At 41.6% G+C, this 22502-nt stretch overlaps 1 protein-coding gene across 1 annotated transcript; it reads right to left on the bottom strand.

Annotated features, from left to right (window-relative positions):
* Nucleotides 1-147: 147 nt before the first annotated feature.
* Nucleotides 148-22445, bottom strand: VPS35 (VPS35 retromer complex component). Its single transcript, XM_082769972.1, has 17 exons — nucleotides 22424-22445; nucleotides 16787-16885; nucleotides 15317-15413; nucleotides 14365-14488; nucleotides 12841-13023; nucleotides 12331-12544; nucleotides 11515-11598; nucleotides 10945-11054; nucleotides 8339-8435; nucleotides 8096-8244; nucleotides 7357-7564; nucleotides 6683-6838; nucleotides 5801-5923; nucleotides 4620-4799; nucleotides 3215-3454; nucleotides 2355-2498; nucleotides 148-1046 (listed from the first exon to the last, which is right to left on the bottom strand). Exons 1-17 carry the CDS (start codon nucleotides 22424-22426, stop codon nucleotides 867-869), a joined length of 2391 nt encoding a protein of 796 aa, XP_082626098.1. The 5' UTR covers nucleotides 22427-22445; the 3' UTR covers nucleotides 148-866.
* Between the last annotated feature and the right edge of the window lie 57 nt (nucleotides 22446-22502).

Here is a 22502-nt window from a genome sequence, read left to right on the forward strand (position 1 = left end):
CCAATCTCAAGTCAGGAAGTATTCTGAAATGTGAACATACATCCTCTCAGCATCATTCTTCTGTCTCTTCAAAGCAGAAGTTCCTTGGCTTTTATCAGAAGGTAGCACTAGGTTCAACAGGGCTCTGAACAGACATGAAACAACAGGTGTTAATAGCAACTTTATTGTTTCACTGGTGCAAAATCATGATACTGAATAAACTTGTGTAATGCATTTTCCCCTAAATTTACAGTAATGAAGGTTATACATATCTATATAGATGGCAATTTCTCTATTTTTATACTATTTGGAACAAAATTATCTTGATAAATATGCCCTGTGCACAGTATTGGCCCTCACTGAATGTCACAGAGCCTTAATATGCAAAATATAACTTCTGTTTTTTGAACATGGTATTTTAAAACTCTCCAAACATGCATTAATATATTCTAGGTTTTAGGGAAAAATATTACACTTAGTCTTAACTTGCATTAAAAGGAAAGCACAAGCAGAACCTTACATACAATAATCCCAAAAAATCTGATGCTCTGTAAGGATCGCTCACAGTTTCAGATGACAGTCACTGCCAGTTTAGAACTCTAGTGCTACAGAAGCAACAGTGAACAGACAAGAGAAATCAGAAACAGAAGAGCCCTACCATGTCACAGATTCCAAAGAAAGTTTCAGCCATGCTAACTGATGAAACCTGTAGTTGCTGGTCCAACCTTTCAAATTTGTTAGAGTACTCAACACAAGTGTTTGAAGTGTCAGACTGAACACATGAATGTTAACTTAACTTGACATTTCTGAAAGGCACAATCTATAATCTATCTTAAAAAAACATAATGTACGTAAATGAAAAGAAAGAAGTACAGTGCATATCTTCTTTAAAGAACAAGACCTTCATAAATTGGCCCCTCAGATTCTGGTGATTCCCTCCTCAGACGCAAGTGCTCCAGTGTGTTGTGAAAGTGTTTGTTGATTTGTTCTGTTTCTTCAGTAGATTCAAGATTCGGGAGATCTTCTCTTATCTTCTGTATGAGCTGATTCAAAACCTGAATTGTCACCTACAGGAGAAGATATACATAACCAAAGTAATTGACAATTATGTACGAGCATGTAAATATTAGTTTTAATAGACTTTGTATTTCTAAGAACTGTCCAAATATCAATAGTATTATTGGTAAGAGTGTATGCAGACAAACTACTGGACTCTGCCTTCTCTTGCTCCTCATAGGAGACCCAATACTTCCATTTTTGGATTTCTCTAAGTTCCCCCTGATCCCAGCAAATGTGAACAGCCCCTTAAGTCATTAGAGCCTACACTTTTTTTTTTTTTATTAAACTTTTAGCACAGTATTTCTCTCCAGTTAATTCAGTCCAAACACAAAAAGCTTTAAACACATAAAGCACACAATCAAGTTGTCTATGCAGTGTCTTGTAGAAGTCAGTCAGGATGGCAGTATCAGATTTAAAGTTATTAGCGACCTTGTCACTACCCAGGAAAGTACAGCTGACTATAGTATCAAGTTCAGCATTACACCAAACACTGTAGTACAAAATGAACTGCAGACCACCTCTTTATCAGAGACTATTCTTACACATCTGCTCAGTACTTTGTAACTCAGTGTTTCACCTTCATCTACAGATAGAGCATTTCCTATTCTAGAACAGTACTACAGCAGGAAGTCAGTTCAGATGCTGGAAGCTGGCAAATCCGTAAAAATCCTATAGTTCAGAGGCAATGTCTAGAGAGATATTTATTACCATTTGCTTCTGATTAAATGATGACTTAAGAAGGGACATGGATCTCTATTTGATCAAGCAGCTTTTCAAACTTAATAAATTTACTAGCTACGTAGTAACAAAAAAAGTATGCGGCAACTACTATCCCAGTTTTCAGATGCAGAATTTAGACTGGCATATGAGATGTTATACCAGTCTCTTGAGAATAAAGCTTGCACCAGTCTTTTGAGTATTCCTAGCAGTGACCCTGAAAAACTGTGAGAATCATCTTTCCCTGAGTACTTCTTCAGTTAGATACCTCTGAAGTTAGATGAGAAAACAGCAGGATCTCAAGACCTAGTCAGTTTTTGTCAAACACACGTTTCAAGTATCCAAGTCTCACAAGTTCAGGGCTAGATTTCAGATGTTCAGTGTTTTCGTTCCTCGTGTAAGGAAGAATTAAGTTTTACCTATAATGTGGAGGCTTCTGTTTTACTAGCATTTCAAAAATTGACTATTCTGTTAGTTACTAGAACCTGTGTTTCTCAAGAGATGGTACTGAGCACGCTGAATAGATATGATTTGGGGTATAAATGAATAAAGAACTTAAATAAATGCTCTGTAAAAAAATAAAGAATATTTCAACTCACTGCCTCATTTTCCTTTTCGTAAAAGTAGATGTATCTATTCAGAATTTCTATGAACAGTTGGACTTGCAGAGAAGGGTCCATGCACTGATTTGCTATCTTTAAAGCCTTCTTCAGACATTCCATCACTCTCTTTCCTCCATGCAGCTAGAAGGTAAAAACAAAATAGTTACAAGACATAGAACCATAGCGAACAATAGCACTTGTTTCCCTTTGCACATAAATGGCATTTCCCAGTAGTTTACTACAAAAACAGACTGCACAGAACAAAACCAACTGTACAGAATAAGCTGTCAGTAGAATTGTACCTTTCCTGACTTAATAGTCTGGGTAAGCATTCTGTTAAATCAAGCAGTAATATGAACAGCTGCTGAAAGCCTTCAAGTATCAAACCATAAACTCAATTTTGCCACATATATGGCAATGTGCACTAAAAGAAGATTTCAAAGAGCTCTTCATAAATACAACAGATCATTTGAGAAAAGCAGCCTTTTATCTTCGATTTGCATCTCCAAAGTTCAGTAGTTTATGCACAAACACAGCTACTATACAGACAGGCAAAACACAGCAAACTACTTGGAAAGCCAGTCTTAAACTCCTTGACATTCACAGAAATTGCACAGTACTTCCACTTTTGAGTTTCTTTACTTTCGTATTTATGCACCTTATACTGCTGTAAGCTTTATTAGCTTCATACACTGGAACACATTCCAACCATATCTGCACCACAAAGTGACATATCCACATTAGAAGTGAGTGCCTTCAGAAGGAAGGCACAGCTATGTAACCGAAGTTACATAGCTGCGTTATGTGTTATGTTGCTGTCACTTCATTTTTAATTTTATTTTCGTATTTATTTTTACCTCCTCTCCATTCTTGTCAGTGTTTCGGCCAGACCAGAACAGATGGGCACAAGTGCTCACAGCCCGACACTGGTCTGGTTTCTTAAGGAGCTTAGAAGCTGCCAATGCACACTGAGTCCTCAAAGGCTCATGGTTCTCTTCACTGAAGCACTTCATCCTCTCAAATGTCCCAATTATCAAGGTGATTGCAGCCAGCTGTGCTTTTGAATCACTAATTTCATCTTCATATAGAGAGAAGGCCTAGTCAAAGGAGAAGGCAAGAGTCTTAATTATTGCTTTAGAACAGCATCAGGAAAAAAAATATACTTGCATGTCACATGACAATAAAGCATCCGTTTTATATTTGTTAAAAACTTGACGCACAATTGAGATCTTCTGTTGAGACTGTCAAAATCAAGTTAAAGTCACAGACTGGAAATGAGTCTTGAAAGAAATACTTCTTTAAGTAGTAATAGTACAGGAACGTAATCCTCATGTAGTATTTGAAGACTGAGTTTCTCCTTATTTCAAGCATATGTTCAAAAAAGAAACTTCAGCAGCAGAAATAGTCACTGAAGAGGATCTGGCTCTTTGAAATACACACTACAGTTCAGCAAAAATTTAAGTGGTAGGTCAGCGACTACAGAGTGGGTAAGAAGTGTCTGCACTGCTGCTGTGTAGGATAAGGCACCTTCAGAGAATGCACAAGACTGAAAATCTCAAACCATTATCTCTAGTAGAAGGTACATAATTGTCATGTTGCTCTCATCTTCAGAATTTTATCAGTGGCCCTTGTGACACAGCACAACATAGTAAGGAAAGGCACAAGGTTGTCAGTGATTCATTTCAATGCATTAATGGTGGCATTAGAGGAAAGATTAGGACAAAGCCTGTAATTTGGATACCATCAACTAAGTCAGTTCTTAATCTGATATGGATGGGGGAGACCTTTGCAACAACAAAGGCTTAAGTTATTACCTATTCTGAAAATCTACTTTACCAATAATGTTTCAACAAAAGGATTTTTACTAGTAAAGCCCAACATGACAGCAATAAACAAATTTTACAGAACCTCTGAAGAATGCTTGTGATCATGACAATACTAGCTAGACAAGAGGAGCTGGGAAGAGATCTTAGAAGCAATGAAGGAGCATTCTACATTGAGAAAGCCACACTGCTCCAGCAAACCAATTATGTGAGGAGGAAGCAGCAATGCAGCACACCCCACATTATCAGACTGAGTATTCAGACCAGTAGCAATGGAGCTTAATTCCAGGAAGCAAGAATGAAGACCAGGAGTTTCTATCTAATAGTGCTAGCTGTCGATTTGGATGTTTTAATCACACTAGAACTTCCAGTGTTCAGGAAGCTCACCCAAACCAAATTCAAGGTACTGCAGGACAGTGACTAACAGGTGGACATTTACCTGGGACATGAATTCATAGGCCACAGTTTCATGATTCTCAAAGCCAATCTCTCCTGCAGCTAGCGCTCCTTGTAGGAAGAGACGGAGAGGCAGCTCTGCCAGCTCTGCTTTGATCAAAGCACTTATGGTCTGATGAGCAAATGAGAAGATCTTCTGGCACTTCTTTTCCCATTTGTCATCCTAAAGAAATGAAACGAGTCAAAGCTGGAACAAGACCATTGTTACAAGAAAAAGAAACTGGGTTGAAACAGAATCTGTTAAGTGCTCCAATCTGTTGATTTCTGCATGCTGCTCCAATCAGTTGCTTACTGAAGCTAAGTGTGCTGGTATAGATGGCCCTAGCAGTAATGTGTTGACCTCAGTGGGTCTTCACAAAGCCTCTTTTCTACTTACAGAAAGCTCACATCTATTTTTCCTGTCAGCTCATGGAAACCTTCCTCAGAAGTCTACACTGAGTTGCAATTACCACAGCTGTGCTTAAAACATAACTGATCAAAAGCCTAATTAATGAAGTAGTGAAGTGTAAAAAAAACTATTTAGTCATTCATTGGAACGTTAATCAGAAGTACAAGAGGATTTTAAAACATTCAACTTGAAGTGCTTTTAAACAAACAGCATTCATTTATTTCCTCACAATAAGGGAAAAACACACATTTAAGCTAACACTTCCAGTAAGAAAGCTACAAGGAGACAAATGGAATAGTGATTGTTTTAGTGTGCACTTTCACAAGTATTGTACAAGATAATCTCTAGAGAAACACTTGCTTTTAGGATTACAATAGCATAACTACATATTTAGAACCTCCTGAAGTTCAGTATCTAGATTTAAATCAGTTTCACACCATCACTTGCAGGATTTGTAGTTCTCTAGTCTACATGCAAAAACATGATCAGTCACCTTCGGACTAAACAGAACTACCCAGTTTGTTTCACCTCAAATACACAAGTATTCGTCAAATACTGAGGTAACTCGAGTTACTAAAAAAAGTTCTCCTTAAATTAAAAATCATTCACATCTCCAATAAAACCTTACTTTGAGGGGTGAAAAAACACTAGTATTCTGTATCAAGTCTTAGTATACTATTAGCTGTAGCCAGAAAAAAAAAAAAGCCTCCCCTCCTCTTAAAGACACAGAAGCAAAAAGAAACAAGCATCCAAGAGGTATCTAGAGGTCAACTCACCACTTTGGAATTCTCCTTGTAGCGAAAAGCAAGCTGGTATGCTGCAAAAACCAATGGTGGCAGCGTAAAACGAATACGTTGATTCCCACCTGCACCAAAGTGTTTCCGAGCAGTGTTTAAGATCTAAAAACAGAAGCACTGGAAGCTTAGAGAGTTCTTGAAAGAGGTATGTTATTTGTACCTATAACAATTTGCACTATTAGATGGGAACATCAGAAAGACATGGAGTAATCAAGTAAGTTGCAATGGCAATGTCTTCAGTGTGTGTGGGGAGAAAACATACGAGCTGCTTTACAAGAATTACATCTGTGCAGCACATGCAGCTTTTTGTGAGCTCTGTGATGAAGCTTTTTCCTACAGCTGCTTAATAAGTGTTAGGCAACACTTGTACTATACTAACTACAGATACAGTCTGGACTGTATAGTGAGATGGAATTTGCCTGGGCTTGCATTTAAAAACTGCATCAGATATATTCTATTGTCAACCTAAATGCAGAAAGAGCTGTCCTTTTGTACAGGCTGCTGTAAGAGACAAAAAAAGTTCATGAAATTAAACACCTAAGTGATCCAAATCTCACCTACTGCTTTTTAGAGAGATAGTTATATGAAGTAGAATGCTAATCAAGAGTTACCACAAACTAATATAGTTACATCCGAACTTCCACCTCATGGGACTAGAAATTTAAATCCACAATTGTTTTCAAGTCCTCACCCGCTACTTCTAAATAAACAGCATTTCACACTGTTATACATTTTGTATTGAGTTTGTAGTGCCAGAGCGGTGATACTCCAGCTTCCAGCCACACTAAATCCGTTACTGTAAGGTATGCAAAACTGACACTTCACAGAGCACAAACACACTCAGAAGCACTGATGCCATACCAGATACTGTTGGTCAGGGTCATCTGATCGTAAAAGATGAATAAATCTTCCCACAAGACTCTGCTCATCAGCAAAGTCCTCAGGGTCAGGATCTTCAGCAGGCTGATCTGGTTGATCCTGGATCAGCGTGGATACCAAATTCATGATAGCATCAACCTGTTAAATGTAACATAAGCTCTGTTTAAACCCAAGTAGTCTATGAACATAAAAGCTGATAGCAACTGGGAACATCTTTACAGCTATTCATTGTGCCGACAAAGCACTAGGAACGTTTGGTAACTGGTGATGCTTTGCGATTCATTAGCCTTATTCGCTGAAGAAGAGTCCTTTCTCAGCAGAAGTGGAACAGCATAAATGTACAAACAAAATTTAGATTCCAGAAGTACTATCCAACCCTCATTAGGTAATGCCCTAGCTTTAAGGGGATTCAGGGTCTTTGTTCAAACTTAAGAAGTAGTCTCCAGGGTGAGGTTAGGGAAGATGTGTAAAGATAAGGTGTTTGAGAACTCAGGCAGCAGAATTATCAAGCAGAACAAAGCCTGTACTAGTAAGATAGGGGAGGAAGGAGTATGGAAACTAAGCATGCTCTGCACAAGGTCACTCAGCATGTTTTCAACTCTTCAAACAGTAGTTTAGATACCTAGAATTTCTATGTCAGTTGACCTATGTCATACCTGTTCTTGGGATACAATTTCTGTGTTATAATCCAATACATTGCTAAGCACATAGCAACTCATGCTCTTCCTGGACTCATAATCAAAGTATTCAAAGAGTGGGTGGAAATGTTTCAGTTTCAGAACTGTCAAGATATTGTTGTAAGTATCGACGGGGATTTTCAGAAGTCTAGTCAGCTCCTTTGAAACAGCACTACTCGTTGCAATACTAAAAGAAAATAGATGTAAAAACACAGTTAATTATTAGTTCACACAGAGACAGATTGAAAGTCTGCCTCGATACCAATTCTGATGTATACCACAACATCTAAGCAACCAACCGCTAGGAAGATTTGAAATAAAATACCAGAATAAGTCATATCTTGCTCTTTGGGACATAAAATGGGAACTGCATGATTTAAGTTGCTGACAGCAGAAAGACTATGTCTGCAAATAAAGTATGAGAAAAACTCTAGAGTGCCACACAGGATGAATAGATAGCAGCTACACACATCTTGGCATACACATTGTGCATCTGTACAGCTATGCAGAATGATTTAAGCACGGATGAGTAAGTCTTGGGTGCTCATACTTTCCCCACTGTAGTTTATCATGAATTTCTATAGCTCGAACCAAGAGTAGTGATCTTCCACATCTAAAGCATGACTCTTTCCTATCTCACAAAAACATGATTAAAAGTAGAAGTCAAGAATTTAAAGTAATTACCACTCCACAGAGAATGCAACAGACATTTACTTACTGTTCCAGATTAAGTTTATTGAATATTTCCACAGTTGTCTCCAACACCTTGTCAACATAGTCAACACGGTCCGGGTAGCATTTCATAGCCAGGTTAATGAGAGAAACTTGCAAGGATACCACATCCTCTGAGGGCATGTCTTGGCGAGACTGAGATTTAAGACAGCATTGAGTTGATTAAAAGCATATAACTTTGAAAAAAAAAAAAAAAAAGATAGACCGCATGCAGGAACACCCAGCATACCTGTATCACAGTAGCAACCTGCTGTGAAAAGATGTCAAACAGTTTGATATCTGCTGGGATACCAGGGCCATCTTCACGATGTGCAAATAAAGCTAACCTAAAAAAAAAAAAAAAAAAAGCAGCTTGGTCAGGATAGTTTCTCCATTCCTCAAATATGGGTCAGACACTAACAGAAAAAAATTGCATCTTTTAGGTGTATATGCAATCTTCATTGCAGAGCTTTATTACAAAGCAAAAAGGACATTTGTGGAAGTTGGCTGTAAGAACAATCGAGAGTGGTAAGTATCAGTCCTGGAAAAGAATGTTAACAGTGACAGCAGGATAAAGAAAGAGCAAGAAAGAAGTTTCATAATCTCTGCTCTTCACCTCACAGTAAAGTGTTCTGTCTCCCCAGCAGAGAAAGAACTACAGAGTGACCTAAAGGAAAAGCAAATGTTCTGCATCTACATTACATCCATTTCCTGCAAAATAGTCTCAAGGTGAGGGAAGGGTGGTGGTGAGAATCTTAGCTACGACTCAGATATTCCTCATCTCCAAACTAACTGCATACCAACATGTTTGGTACGTCCACTGTTTGTAAAGAGCAAAATACAAAGTACATTTTAAGTGGAGAAGATTGCTTTGTGAGGCTTTTTTCCTCAATAAAAACAGAAAAGCAAAGCAAGAGAACTGCTATCCAGCAAGCACCCAGAAGATGTTGTAGATCTACCTCTATCCATTACAGGAGGAAGTTGCGTGAACCACCACCTCTGCAGAAATCAGAAAAAAATAAGATAATGTCTATAGAAAGTTGGCACTTTACCAAAGCTGCAGCTTGAAGAAAATGTAGCATTATAATGCTTGCTTGCTAATTTTTAAGAGATTGTTTTCTTTGAATTACAGAAAGACATACAAAAATATTTAGGAAAAGCTACCTGATTAAAGTTTATTTCTTACAGGGTTTATAAATGTCAGTTCTGAATGAACTTTAACTTTGGGCCTGAAACAAAAAAAGCAGGTAAGAAAAGGCTAAGGTTCCAAAAATATCCACTGCCACAGAAAATAAAAATTCAACTCTTATATTTTGTTGGGGTGGTAACAAGCAGACTTTCTAAAACCAAGGAGAATCACAGCTTCTCCCAACAACAATTCAGAGGGTAAGACTGACAGGTTTCAAAATATCATCAAGTTGCAGGCAGATGGCAGCATAATTACAAACTATGAACAGCACAGTAAATCAAGAAGGATCCCAAAGCAACATGAGTTCTCAAAAAGATTCCTTTAAAATGGAAAAGTCCCATGGAAATTGGTACAAAAGCTTCACAAGTTCCTCCACCTCACTAATGTCCAGTATCAATTATTCCATGCCAGAAATCAAGATAAGAAATGCAACAGGCACTATTGTATGGAGCACATCCAGGTCTTAAATACACAGAACTGAACTACACAGTAATTGTTCCAAACTACAATCCAAACACAAGAACAGAATCTATCCCACGTGGATTCTAAGAGCTGATACAGACATATCATCCAACATTTGGCCTAAAATTGGTCAAAAGCAGAAGTTCCCAAATCATCGTGCTGTTCTGTTTTTATTCTTATCCTATCTCCAAATGAGAGGGCTCCAGAGGACACTAATAGTTGCCCAAACAATAAAACATGGCAGTGTTAAGTCTAGGAGGACAGCAGGTTCACTGCCAGTCAGCTGTTTACTGTTGCTCATCTGCAACAGTAAAAACCGAACGCTTACTACGCAAGTAATACTGAAGCTCTTTGAGTCCTCTAAGTAGACATGACAGCAGAAGGCACATAAGGAAAGTCCCCCTACAAGAATTACATTGCTACATGCTATTGTAAGAACCTAGCAAAGATCCTGTGATGTCTATTGAAGACAGTCTCACAAAATAGACAGGCTCAGAAATTAGATTTACTTGCCATGTTTGTTCATTTTTAAATAAAACTACAAAAACTCTCAGCCCAGGCAGAAAACCATAGGAAACCAAATGATTTCCTATGAACATCCAATTGAAGGAAGGCAGATTTGCTTCCCCACCAAATGCACAACACAAAAGATACTCCAAGGTGGCGCCATCCCATGTTTGAATTTAGTGCAAGCAGTTTTAAACGGTACCTCCACAGGGAAAAAAAAAAAAAACACTTAAGAGAACAGGCATGAAGCTAGACATAAATTAAAAATTAAGGTAGTTCCATCTCCTACTAGCTCTTTTCTGAATAAGTAAATATAAGATTAGCTACAGGAATCTTCAAGTTTTCAACAGGTACCTGTGATGGATATAGTTGTCAAAGCAGAATATTGCTGCCACTTTAGTTTAGAAACATGAAGTTGGTCAACTTTAAATAACTTGTTTCCTGGCTTGATTTGTTTACAAGTTTTAATCCGTCCTTAAAGTAGGATACATTGGAAGCTGTAAAAGAGTCCATTAAGCAGAAACTATAGGAACAATACTCTTAACAGCTTTAAGTGCGGATGAAGACAGCACGGAAAGAAAGTTAGACATGAATAAAATATGATAAATTGAAAGCTTTCAAATGCTAGAAGAATTATTATCTGCTTACGTACAATACACATTTCATTTTGAGCCAATTTCCACCCCCCGGTCACTCACCTGTCAATTAAAGCAATTATTATATTTTTCACATTCACATTTTGGTGCAGCTCAGCACAGGCTCTGAGAAATGGATTCAGGGTTTGGAGATGAAATTCATCTGGGAAAACCTGAAATTTGAGATCCATAGTCATCCAGTTATAAACTTAATCTGCACAACAGCAAAATGCAGCAGAGTCACTGAAAATCAGATAGCCACATATTAAAACAGTCACCGGACAGACTGTATTTAGGGTTCCCAAAGCTGACCTTGTGTGAGTAAGTACATGAAGTAACAGATGCAAGACAAACTGGTGAGCTGATGTCCCAGCTACCTACCACAATTCTTACTGCAGGCATGGCTACTCACATAGTTCACAAGTTTCTGCAATGGAAGGCACACAGAACACATACCTCTCCCCTCTGCCCACCCACTGAAGAGTAATATGCATCAAGCCACTGGGTAAGAGACCCAGCAAAGTTTTCCAGTTCGCAAGGAAGAGGTGAAAGTAGTCTGAATCTGACTAAAAGCACAGGAATAAGTGTCCCCATGTTCAAAATCAATGATGTAACCGCATTTAAGCAGCTTACCTGTATTATACACTCCATGAGGTACTCCTGAGCTAAAGCATCTCTACAATTTACAACCTGCTCCAATATTCCAGGCAGAACGATCTGTAATAAGAAAAGTCTTGCAGTGTTTATAGAGCCATTGATCTTATATTCACACATGGATTTAATCCAAGTAGAGCAGTATTTCTAACACTTCTCAGCTTACTCTTCACATGAAAAACTTTCTGATAAAGACTCAGTGTTCAGCAGTTCCATCCTTCAGAGAAAAAATTTGCTGGTCCCAAACCTCTGTCCCTTTGGTACATTGTATTAAATCAAAACCTACGGTCGTGCTTGTTGTTTTGTTTAAACTCAGGAATGTGCATTGCTGGCACCTATCACTACACGGGGGTCTCAGCAGCATTGCTATGGTAGAACTTACAAGGGACAGACTTTAGATAACACACATTTGCTTGGCTATCTTTTCATGCAACAAACAGTTCACTTACCAAATGCTTTGGGAAACATAACTTCATTGAACTTTAAAAGTCTACCACAGAACACTGCGTACATCTCTCTAACTCATTCTCTAATTAAAGTGGGAATCAGTAAAATGAAGTCATAAAAAGTCATGCCAACCCTAGAGAAGAGCTTATGGAAAAAATGCATGAATCCTATCCTTAGCCTGTAAACACATTATATAGCTCCATTAGCTTTCAGAACTTCCAGTTAATAGCAGTTCAGAAGCATCAGGATTATCAAGTTTATAGCACAGCCGTTATTATCCCTAGGCCACTGATTTGAATTCATGTGGAAAAAGCAGCAGAAGCTGGAAAGCATGGACAGACATCCTACCTGCTTATATCGCTCCACATTAACACCTTCCAGCTGACTGAGGCGAACAAGGTTTGTTCCTACCAAGATTCGCAGTTCCTGCCTTTCCCGCTCCCTCTTCTCTCTATCACGACTATGGCCCTGGTGTTGCATTCGCACCCAAAGTTTGTTCATCTCAGCAAAATTCAGGAGCACAAAGTCCATGGAATCACTGATGTCTCCAGTGGTTTCTTCACTGCAATTGAGGAACAGATTAGGAACAGGAAAAGCTTGTCAAAAGTATCCATCTTTCCATCCACTGGTAAGTATCTTTTTTAAGATAGGAGATTGGGGAAGTATGTGGTGGGATGTCCAGGTTCATAACAACTGTTCATGTCCTCACTTAAGTAAGGAAACCTTAATAATTCCCTTCCAAAACTACCAGAACTCAGTAGTCTCGACAGGTGGTTTACATTTTAACATACCTACTTATTTCAAATCTCAAGAAAATCATACAGGAAATTTAAATATGCTGATTAGTGCCTGTCTTACTCTGTTTGCTCGCCTTCATCTGGTAAAATATTCCTGGTACACTGCAGGAGATAGTTCCGAAGAAAGAGGCCTCTAAGAGGATGCTGTACTCCACGGCACATCTCCACCAGGTCTTTCAAAATATCTTTCCTGGACTGTGGAAACGACTTGACATAGACAACACCTACTGTTATCAGGAGATACCTGCAACAGGCACAGAATACAACAACAGTTAAGTAAGAATACAATACCGCATTTCAGGCAATAGCCCACTTCTACTCCAACAGCATAATCAAAGCACAGAAAGCAATTAAATGACATACCATACCTTCAAGTACCATAACTTCAGATATTGTGTCACCTTTCAGCTCCCGTTCTCCTCTGCTACAGAGCACAGGAAGTCTGAACAGCTAGGTGACCTCATTACAGGGCTTTATACCTCAAATGTATAAATACTCAGCATGCACAGAGTTCTGAATGCTTTCAGACTGGCTTGTCTATACTTCCAACACCTTGCAAGACTGGAAAGCAACTGTGCCCATACAGATAAGATATGTATTATGGTGAAGCACTTAAGCCTCTTTCACACTGTGGTCTACCAGGAAGTGGACTACACTCCTCCGAGGTCTCCAGGCCTGTACTCACTCCATCAGCATCTCTACGTTAAGCAACAGGCAGAAGGAACACGTGAGACACAAAGGACTAGTGCACCAGTATACTTGACTCCCCTTCAGCTTAAGAGAAATAAAACTTACAATCCTCAGAACTTGCAAATACGTGGTTTAAAAGCCCTGCACGCTTCTCTAATTCATGCACGGATACGCCTTCATGAATACAACAGAAGTGTTCACTGGGGAGAAACAGAGCCTGCATCAAGCAGGTAGGAGGACAGCAAATGATTATGCAGAGCTAAAGACATTGTGGCAACCAAACCCTCAAGTCTGAATGAGGGTGCAGCCTGGTACACCCAAAGCCTCTTTCTGGCACCACCATGTGGTCAGGAATTAAAAACTGCAATGCCTAGCAAAATCCAAGTCCTAACCCCAAATATTTAGTAGATCCACTCCAGTCCTACAGCTATATATTTAAACATAAGCCTTTCAGTATCATCTCTACATGTTAATCCATAGTCTAAGAACTACATACTCAGAAACACAAAGCTTTAAGAAGTTACAAAAGCTTTCAACTTCCTTCTCTCACATACTAAACATGTAGTTGATCTTACTGATCAGAATGAGGTACCTGGTTAGTTCTCTACCGACCAGCTCTATACCCAGAAGTCTGCTTTATTCCACATCCAAGTGCTTCCACCTTCCTGCCAATGTTTTCGTTTTTGCACACAATCAAGAACTGACCTTTTGCGGTTGCACTCTTGGCTTAACTCTCAGAAGTCTCAAAGGAATCCACTCTTAAGATATGCAGAGGTAATATTTACAGCTGCAAACAGGTCTTGTTGCCAAGCAAGAATGCAGAGTCTATGATCAGAACCCAGAATCTGACTATTATCTACTAGTCTTTAACAAATAGTAAAATATATATACTTACAGTCTTGGAATAATATTTCCAGCATACTGTACTAACTCATAAAGGTCTGCCACTTTTCTTCCTTTGGCAAATTCATCCGTCAGGTAGACTTCCAAGTAGTGTAGCTCATCAGAAATTGCCATGTCTTTTTCTCTTAGTTAAGGATTTTAGTTCAGAATGTCTGCAACAGATCTACAGAGATATTTGCTCATTCACACCAAGGAAGAAAGACGCTGTTCCAAATACAATCATAAGGTTAAAAAAAAAAAAAATCAAGCCCAAGCGTGTAGTACTTTAGAAAAATTCATCACTACTGACATAAACGTGCAAAACTAACCCCAAGCCTTCAACTCTTATTTTCAGCATATTAGAAAAGAGCAAGAAGCACAAGTGAAGTCAAAATAGTTCCATTGCATTCATTTACTTGCTAAGTAAGTAAAGGCATACTACATGTCACAGAAGAATCTCATCCTCATCAGTACACGTGGAGAAAACAGTATGCAAATATAATCACATTCAATTCCCAAATTTCGTGAAAAGCCTCCCATTCTTCAGGTATGGCAGCACAGACAAGCAAATACATCACGGCACTTGACTTAGGGTTAGAATCTAAGAAAACGAAAGGCTAAAAATAAGTTGCTTTACAGTTGTTTTTTGTGGCAGCATACTGCAAGCAGAACTTTCAATAGAGCTCATTTTTATAGAGCTAGACTGATGAAAACTCAGAATGGAAAATACGGAAGACATTAAAGACCTACTTTATACCAAAGGAAAAACACTTGCACAATGATCAGACAATTGTACATTCTCTTACAATACATCCAGATAAGTAACAGAGGAGAAAAGTGCTACTACATATCCAAGATTAAGGAGATGTCCTTATATAACACACACACAAAAAAAAAAATCAAGTGAACTTATCATTCCAAATTCAGTATTTCAACCATTTGATCCTCTAATCTTCAAAGGATACAGAGCTCATAATAGCTCTTTGGAGATAGCATAGAAGTCCGCAGCTCACCAAGCTTGTTGGAAGCATGTTTCAAAGCATCCATGAGCTTGTTTTTGTCCTTTATGGGAGGTAAAAAGAACAGCCTGTCACAAATAATACTAGGCAACTGCAGTCTTTAAGAATGCTACACTTTTGGCTTTTATAGAAACCATACAAAGGTTAAGTATCTAAACATCACAAGAGCGATACTTCCAATTAAAGCAAATATCTACCTTGTACTACGTTGCCCTCTGAACTAAGTGGAACATGACACCTGAAGGCGGTAAGGAGGCCTATCTTACGATACAGTAAGAAAGAGTTTTGGAAAAAAGGTTTTGCTTATGTAGAAATCACACACACCATTCAAATTCTATTCAGCAAGACAAACAGTAATTAACTTTTAAAAAATTATCTGGCCTGTTGTTTTGCTCAGATCTCATGAAGAAGCCTCTAGCAGTCAGAGGACACACACTGCCAGCAGAAACCGCTGTTAGAATTAGATTTCTCTTTCCCTTCTGAAGGAGACAGTTTATTACTCCGCATATAACATGTGCTCATGATGCATACAATTCCCTGGCATCACAGGGTGCAAGACAAACTTCTAGTCTACCACCTGAACATACTTGTTGAACACAAAAGAGACAGCCATAAGTTTTGGAGAGCGGAAGGAATTGCTAGGGTCATCCACTCACACATAGGAGTAGAAAGTTCAGCTGCAGCTACTTTAAAGATTTCAAAAGCATTCCACACAGTGTAAAACTGGAAAAGGCATTACATTTCTTGCTATTGTCATTTAACTACAAACTTAGCCTGGCTAGCCCCATGAAAACATACAGGAATATTTATGTTTTCATTGCTGATTTAAGCAGTTTCTCAAACCCAAGAAAGCTTCACAATATACTGTGTTGCTGCATTGGCTAAAATGTCAAGACAAATATCTCAGTACTATCCTAGTCAATGTTTCTTTTCCAGTCACAGGAGAATTCACACATCAGTCTGCAGTTCATTACTACGTTTATCCTACTCAGCAGATAATGAATTATTAGCATCACAGTCTGTGGCTCATGAAAAAAGACTACAGTGAATAAACACCAGTACGTTGAACACAGACAAGGATATATTTTATCATCACGTAGCTCCATGTACAACGCATTTGAGCAGTAACCTTCTGGTGACAAGTGGCAGGCATATTCTCCGTTTAGCCTCACTCAGATGCAAGCACAAACCGAAGCAGATGCACCTTTATCATTTATCCTGAGAAACACTGTGCCAAACACAGGTATAGGCATATACGGAATACCGAAGGCTCAGTCTCACTGAGTAGCTGCCTCATCCGTTTGCAAGGATGCATAAAGAGTTAAGTTTCCTCACAGCACTAGAGATTAGTATTGATTTACTGTTTCACTCCTAACAGATGAGAAGCTTCATTGCATTTTAATGTCACATTCTTACCAAGCATCTCTTCATTTGGAAAGACTGCACCTTAACAGCCTGAATTGCTTCATCCAGGAGTTTTTCCTGTTCATCCTGAGGAGATTGCTGTGTTGTTGGCTGGAAGAAAAAAAAAAAAAAAAGAGACTATTTTTATCATCTGCTTATGACTTGATTCAAACCGGTTCCCCATGGTTTAGAACACAATGCAAGTGGCACTGCAGTATGACCAGTTGAGAGCTGTCAAATAGCTATGTGATATTTAAGGGAAATTTACTCTGCAAAAATTTGAGCACAGGGAAGAGATTAGTTACAGACAGCCTCTGAGCACCATTGTCTCTTAGAGTGCAAAGAACAAGGTCAGTGTTGCCCTTCTTTTCCAGCATTTGCAGGTCAAAAATCCAATCAGAGTATCGGGCAACAAAAAGCTTTGTGAGAACACAAAGACATCACTGCACCAAAGCGTCGAAGCATCGTTACTCCTCAAAGCAAGGCCTGGAGCACTCAGATCACAACAAGGCACAACCTATCAGCAACCTGCTATCTGAGCCACACAGCTCTGCTGAGGACAAGTTCCAGATAAGCAAAGCAAAGGATAAAGTACAGTTAGCTCCTGGAAGGCAGGAATGACTCGCCAAAGGCAATAGAAAACTGAAGAGAATCGTCATTTCTTAATGTCCCCTCCTTGTCCCAGTGACCCTCCTCCTCAAAGAGGAATATTCCAGGCCTTTGACATTCAGAACTTGCAAGCTCTTTTGCTTTTCCAAGGACCATACTGCATTTTCTTTACACTGACAGACTTCGGTGTCCCCTCAGCCCAGCTGTTAACGGGCCCTTTCCACTGCACCTACTCCCTGCCCTCTTCCAGACAGATGAGGTTAGTTTCCACAGGCGTCTTTCTTTCAAGTTACCCTCCAAGATGTCCAAGTGTACTTCCATTCAAACCCAACTCCGTACACACCTCCTTGTAAGTGACTCCAGTAACTGATGCTGCACTCAACAGAACAGAGCCTCCCTGCAGCCATCCACCTAGTGCTTTGGCCTGATCTTCAACACCTCCTTAGAGCCCACCAGCCTCTCCCAATCTTGGGGCTCCAGAGATGGAAGCATTGACTTCGTGTCCCAATTACATCTCCTCCAGTCTTGACAAATACCATTTACGTACAAGTCATGCCCACAGCTGGCTCTCCACGTCTGCAGCCTCAGTAATTTCTCAACTATTTTTGCTTGTTCCCCCCACCCACCGTGTACAGAAAGCTCCCGGTCTCCTCTTTCTAACCAGCTATCTCGATAACAAGCTAGCAGGCCATGAATTACATCACCCCAATGTTCTTAAAAACAGGATCTTCAGTACTCATTTCTGTTGCACAACTCGTGTTTGGAGTCCCTGTAAACACCTTTTAAGAACCAATATTATAATTTCATTAAAAAAAAAAAAAAAAATTAACACCAATTTAACAGTGATTGGGCATTGCAGCCTTGACACACCCGTGTTTTCTCCTTTCTCCCATATCCACCACTGTACTTGATTCTTTTTTGTAACTGCAAATCCCTGAGTCCCACAGAGCATCTCTCACACATTCTCCTTACTTCCCCTTTCTATTTACAGAAAGCAGACAGTGCCAAGCAATATTGTTCTTGCCTCGATCTCATCTGACCAGGTGGGGAATCTCTGCCCTTGCAGGTTTTCAGTCCCTCAGCTAGACAAGAGTCCAGGCTGATCTGATCTAACACCACTGGCAATCCCGCTTCAAGCAGGAAGCCATACAAGATCGAAGTTCCTTCCAGCCAACACTTCTGTGACTCTCTGGGTCTCAGTAACGGCCAAACCATGCACGATAACTAATTAACACCTCTATTTTGTCAACAGAAAAAGTTGCCTCTGCTAATTAGTGTGACTGCACCCGTTATTACAAAGCTCTCTTTATAATTAACCACAAAGTGCATGCCTTCCAAAAATGGATTTAAGCATAAGGCAAAAGCAGTAGGGGCAGGCAGCCTTATCGCCTGGGCCGTTCAGCAGCTACAAACCAGGCAGCCCCTGACTGAAAGCGCCCTCTCCCCAAAGAACCTTCTGCTCAGCACTGAACTTTATTCCCATGACAAATCCAACTTTTAAGGAACAGAAACTGACAGTGCTGGCACGAGTGTGCAACGACCAAATCCGAACACCACGCAACTGGCTTGCTGAACTACATCCTTGCCAAAAAGCTTGTCATGCCCTGCAGCCCCCTGAACTCACACGAGTGCTTTACACACGTCGCTGCTGACCCAGACACCACATAACCCAGCCACATCACAAGCCACTGTGCTGAAGGACGAGTCAGAGGAGCGGAGTGATGTTAACACCAGGCACAACCTCCCAAACCCCGTCCCGCAGCCTGCAGGGCTCCAGGCCACAGAGTGCTGGGAGAGCTGCCCAGCCACTGATGCCATTTTCACTCCTGTTCTACATTTGAGCAACAAGGTCCCACAGGATGTTTAGCATTGGGACTGCAGCAAGGACACTTCTGAGTTCTTCCATTAAAGCACTTCCCTGTTATCACCAGCCTGGAAAGTGATGGTTCACAGCAAGACTGCCTTCACTACACGGTGCTGGGCAATGGCAGCATTTCACCATCGCACAGGTGGTGAGATAACCTACCCGTGATTGCAACCAGCATGCCACTGCACTGAGGTGTTGGGTTTGTAGCAGCTTGGCTTCTACAGGAGATAAACACCTGAACAGCAGTCCCTGCTCTTCCTTAAACATTCAGACTTTGAAACCTGAAAAGCATCAGCTAACCCTTTTTATTTACTGTAATAAGCTTCAAAACTATACGGTGTTTCCACATGTGACCTGGTTATTATCAGGTGCCAGACACACAAGCCTGAAGTTTGTGGAAGAAGCAGCAGAAGGCAAACAAAGTGAAGATAACACAAAGCAAGGACTACCAGGGACAGATGGCATGGCTCCTGTCACGCTAGGAACCAGTTCTGTCAGACGCAGTGCTGAATAACGCAGCTCATGCTCTTTATCATCCACTTCAAGCTGGGAACCTAGTAACCGAATAAGGTATTTTCCAGTGTTATTTAACCAAAAACACAACTGCGCTGTGCAGTCCTATTCCAATCTGCAAATACCAATCTTCAGGAGGAAGCGGAGGATGCGTGGCCATGGGAGGAAGAGCAGCAGCACCCTCATCCAGGCACAAGAGGTCCTGTCCTGCCTTCTCAGCACCGGGTACAGGGAGATCTGAACTACCACAGGCACACAAGATAATGGAAATCAATTCTGCAGCCACTCAGACTTACATGCTTGGGCCTTAGCCCCCCTTAGATACACTACAAGCCTCGAAGAAAAAAATTGAGGTGAACAAAGTTTTCTACGGTACTTATTCCAACCTTTCTCCTTGGAAGCCACAAGGAAGAGCAGCAGTGGGAAGCAGACACAGAACTGCCTCTCAGCTGCATCTTCAGCTGCTGTACAAGAAACTGTAGCTTTCTCCTATATCCAAAGATCGCACTGCTGCACCTTACCACAGCCACAGTAAGGAAGTCACAACACAGCAGCTTAATTCACACAGATTTGGCATGGCTTGTGTTGGAGCTTTTTGTCTGGTAGTTTTTTTAACGGTGTGCTTTTTTTTGTGAGAAGCCTTAAGGCTGCTTTCTGCCAGTTTGAAGCTAGCAAACAGTAAGTTGTCTTGGGGAAAAAAAAATAAAATCATGTTTAAGCCCCAAACTAGCTTGGAAGAATTTAACTGGTATTACCCCCACGCACACACCTTTATCAGCCAGGCAGCAATCTTGTGGATAATTAGTGAAGCATACTGCAAGCGTTCTTCTCGACCATGCTCAACCTCGTAATAACTCTTGAACACACACAGTTAACATTACACCTACTGTGTAGGATTTACTTGGTTTCTAACACCCATCTCCCCAAGAAGACATCCATTCATAGTTTGTTTTATACTTCAGACTTGCAGCACTCGTGATGACTATCATTTTGGGTCACTGCGTTGACAAGACGCTCATTTCACTTCTGTCAGTAAATCACTGCATTTAACAGAATTATCTACAATTAAAATACATGGGATTCAAGGCAAGCTTGTGGAACATCACAAGCAGTCTGTATTCTGGCAAAGCCAGTATCTTAAGCTGAACAAAGAGTATACATAATAGAGCAGAAGATTTCACTTCTGTTCTGAAGTGCATTTTCATCAACTCTCCAAGTGATATAAAGCACTTGGATTTAGACATACTTCCACTTTGATTTAGATGTACTTCCAGCCTATTCCACATACGACTTTTCCTTTTGTTCACTCACGTGCTTGTGTTTAGTACCTCAGTGAACAAGACTTACCCATGTTTCTCTGCCTCCTCCCAGTTAGGACTGCCACCCCGTCACTATCAAGACATTTAACATGAACGCTACCCACGACAGAGGACAGGTCAGGTACAGAGGAAAATCATGACAATCACCATCCTACTGATGGAGCCAGAGCGCACACAACACATTACTGCAAACATCGCGGGGTGCCTCGATATTAACAATAAAGCATTCTGTACCATATTGGAAGCACAACCCTGCAATAAAGAAGGCAACCCCAGAACTTCTGTTAAGTCACACAACAGAGCATGAAGGTGAGCCAAAGAGAACATTTTTCATGTTTAACATTTACTATTTTTCATGTTTAAGCTGGCATTTGCTGCCACAGGAAGCCAGGAGACATTAACAAGAACCAGGGGCTGTGGGTTTTTTATTTAGAGAACGATCAATAAACGTCTAAGAAATCCAAGTTGAGTTTAGGGTACTTGCACGCTGCTTCAAGGCTTAAATGAAGCCTGGCCATTGGAAATGGCCATGGAGCCCAGGCTGGTAGAGGGGATTAACCCACATTTAATAGCTGGAAGCTTGGGTTTTCTTTTCCTGAGTCACCTGCTATCAGCTCTTATCAGAAAGAGGACACCAGAGCAGGCACGGCTGAGGCCATTTCCCACGGAAAGGCCGAGCAGCAGGAAGCCTCTGAGCCGCCACGGGCACTGGCACGGGGGGACAGGGACTGCAGCGTGGGTGGACGCAGCGCTCCCCTGCCCGATCAGACGTCCCCATTCATTTCCCCAGCCCCACGCCGGGGGTCAGCGCCGCACACACGCCCCTGCGGGCCCGGCGCCGACCCGTCCCAGCAGCCGCCACCCCCCACACGCGAACCGGCCCCAGAGGCCCAGGCCCCGGGCAAGCCCTGCCTCCACGGGGCTCGGTGCGCGGCCCAGCCGCAATGCCCGGAGCGCCGCGGAGCGCTCAGCGCCACGGGAACCCCGAGCCAGGCGGCCCCGAGCCCCGCCGGCCCGCGGGAGCTCCCCGCGCTCAGCCGGGGCTGAGGCGCTCCTCGCCCCGAGGCCCCCCCCGGGCGCTGCCTCCCCCGGCACCGGGGCGGCCGTTACCGGGGCCTCCCCTCCCCCTCCCCCTCTCCCTCCCCTCAGCCCCCCCGCACCGGGCGGCGGCCGCCGGGCCCCCCCCACCCACCGAGGGCGCTCCCGAGCTGCAGCCCCATGCCCGGCCCTGCCCCCGGGCTGCCCCCGGGCTGCCCCCGCCGCCGCCGCCGCCGCCCCCTCCCTCCCGCCTCGCCTCCCCCCCGGCCGGGCCCGGCCGCCGCCGCCGCCGCCGCCCCTCACCATGGCCGCGCCGCCACGAGCCGCCCCCGCCAGCCCCGCCCCGCAGCGCCGTCACGTGAGCGCCCCGCCGCTGCCGCCG

Source organism: Aythya marila, assembly GCF_965140915.1.
Source record: "Aythya marila genome assembly, chromosome: 12".
NCBI classification, from domain to species: Eukaryota; Metazoa; Chordata; class Aves; order Anseriformes; family Anatidae; genus Aythya; species Aythya marila.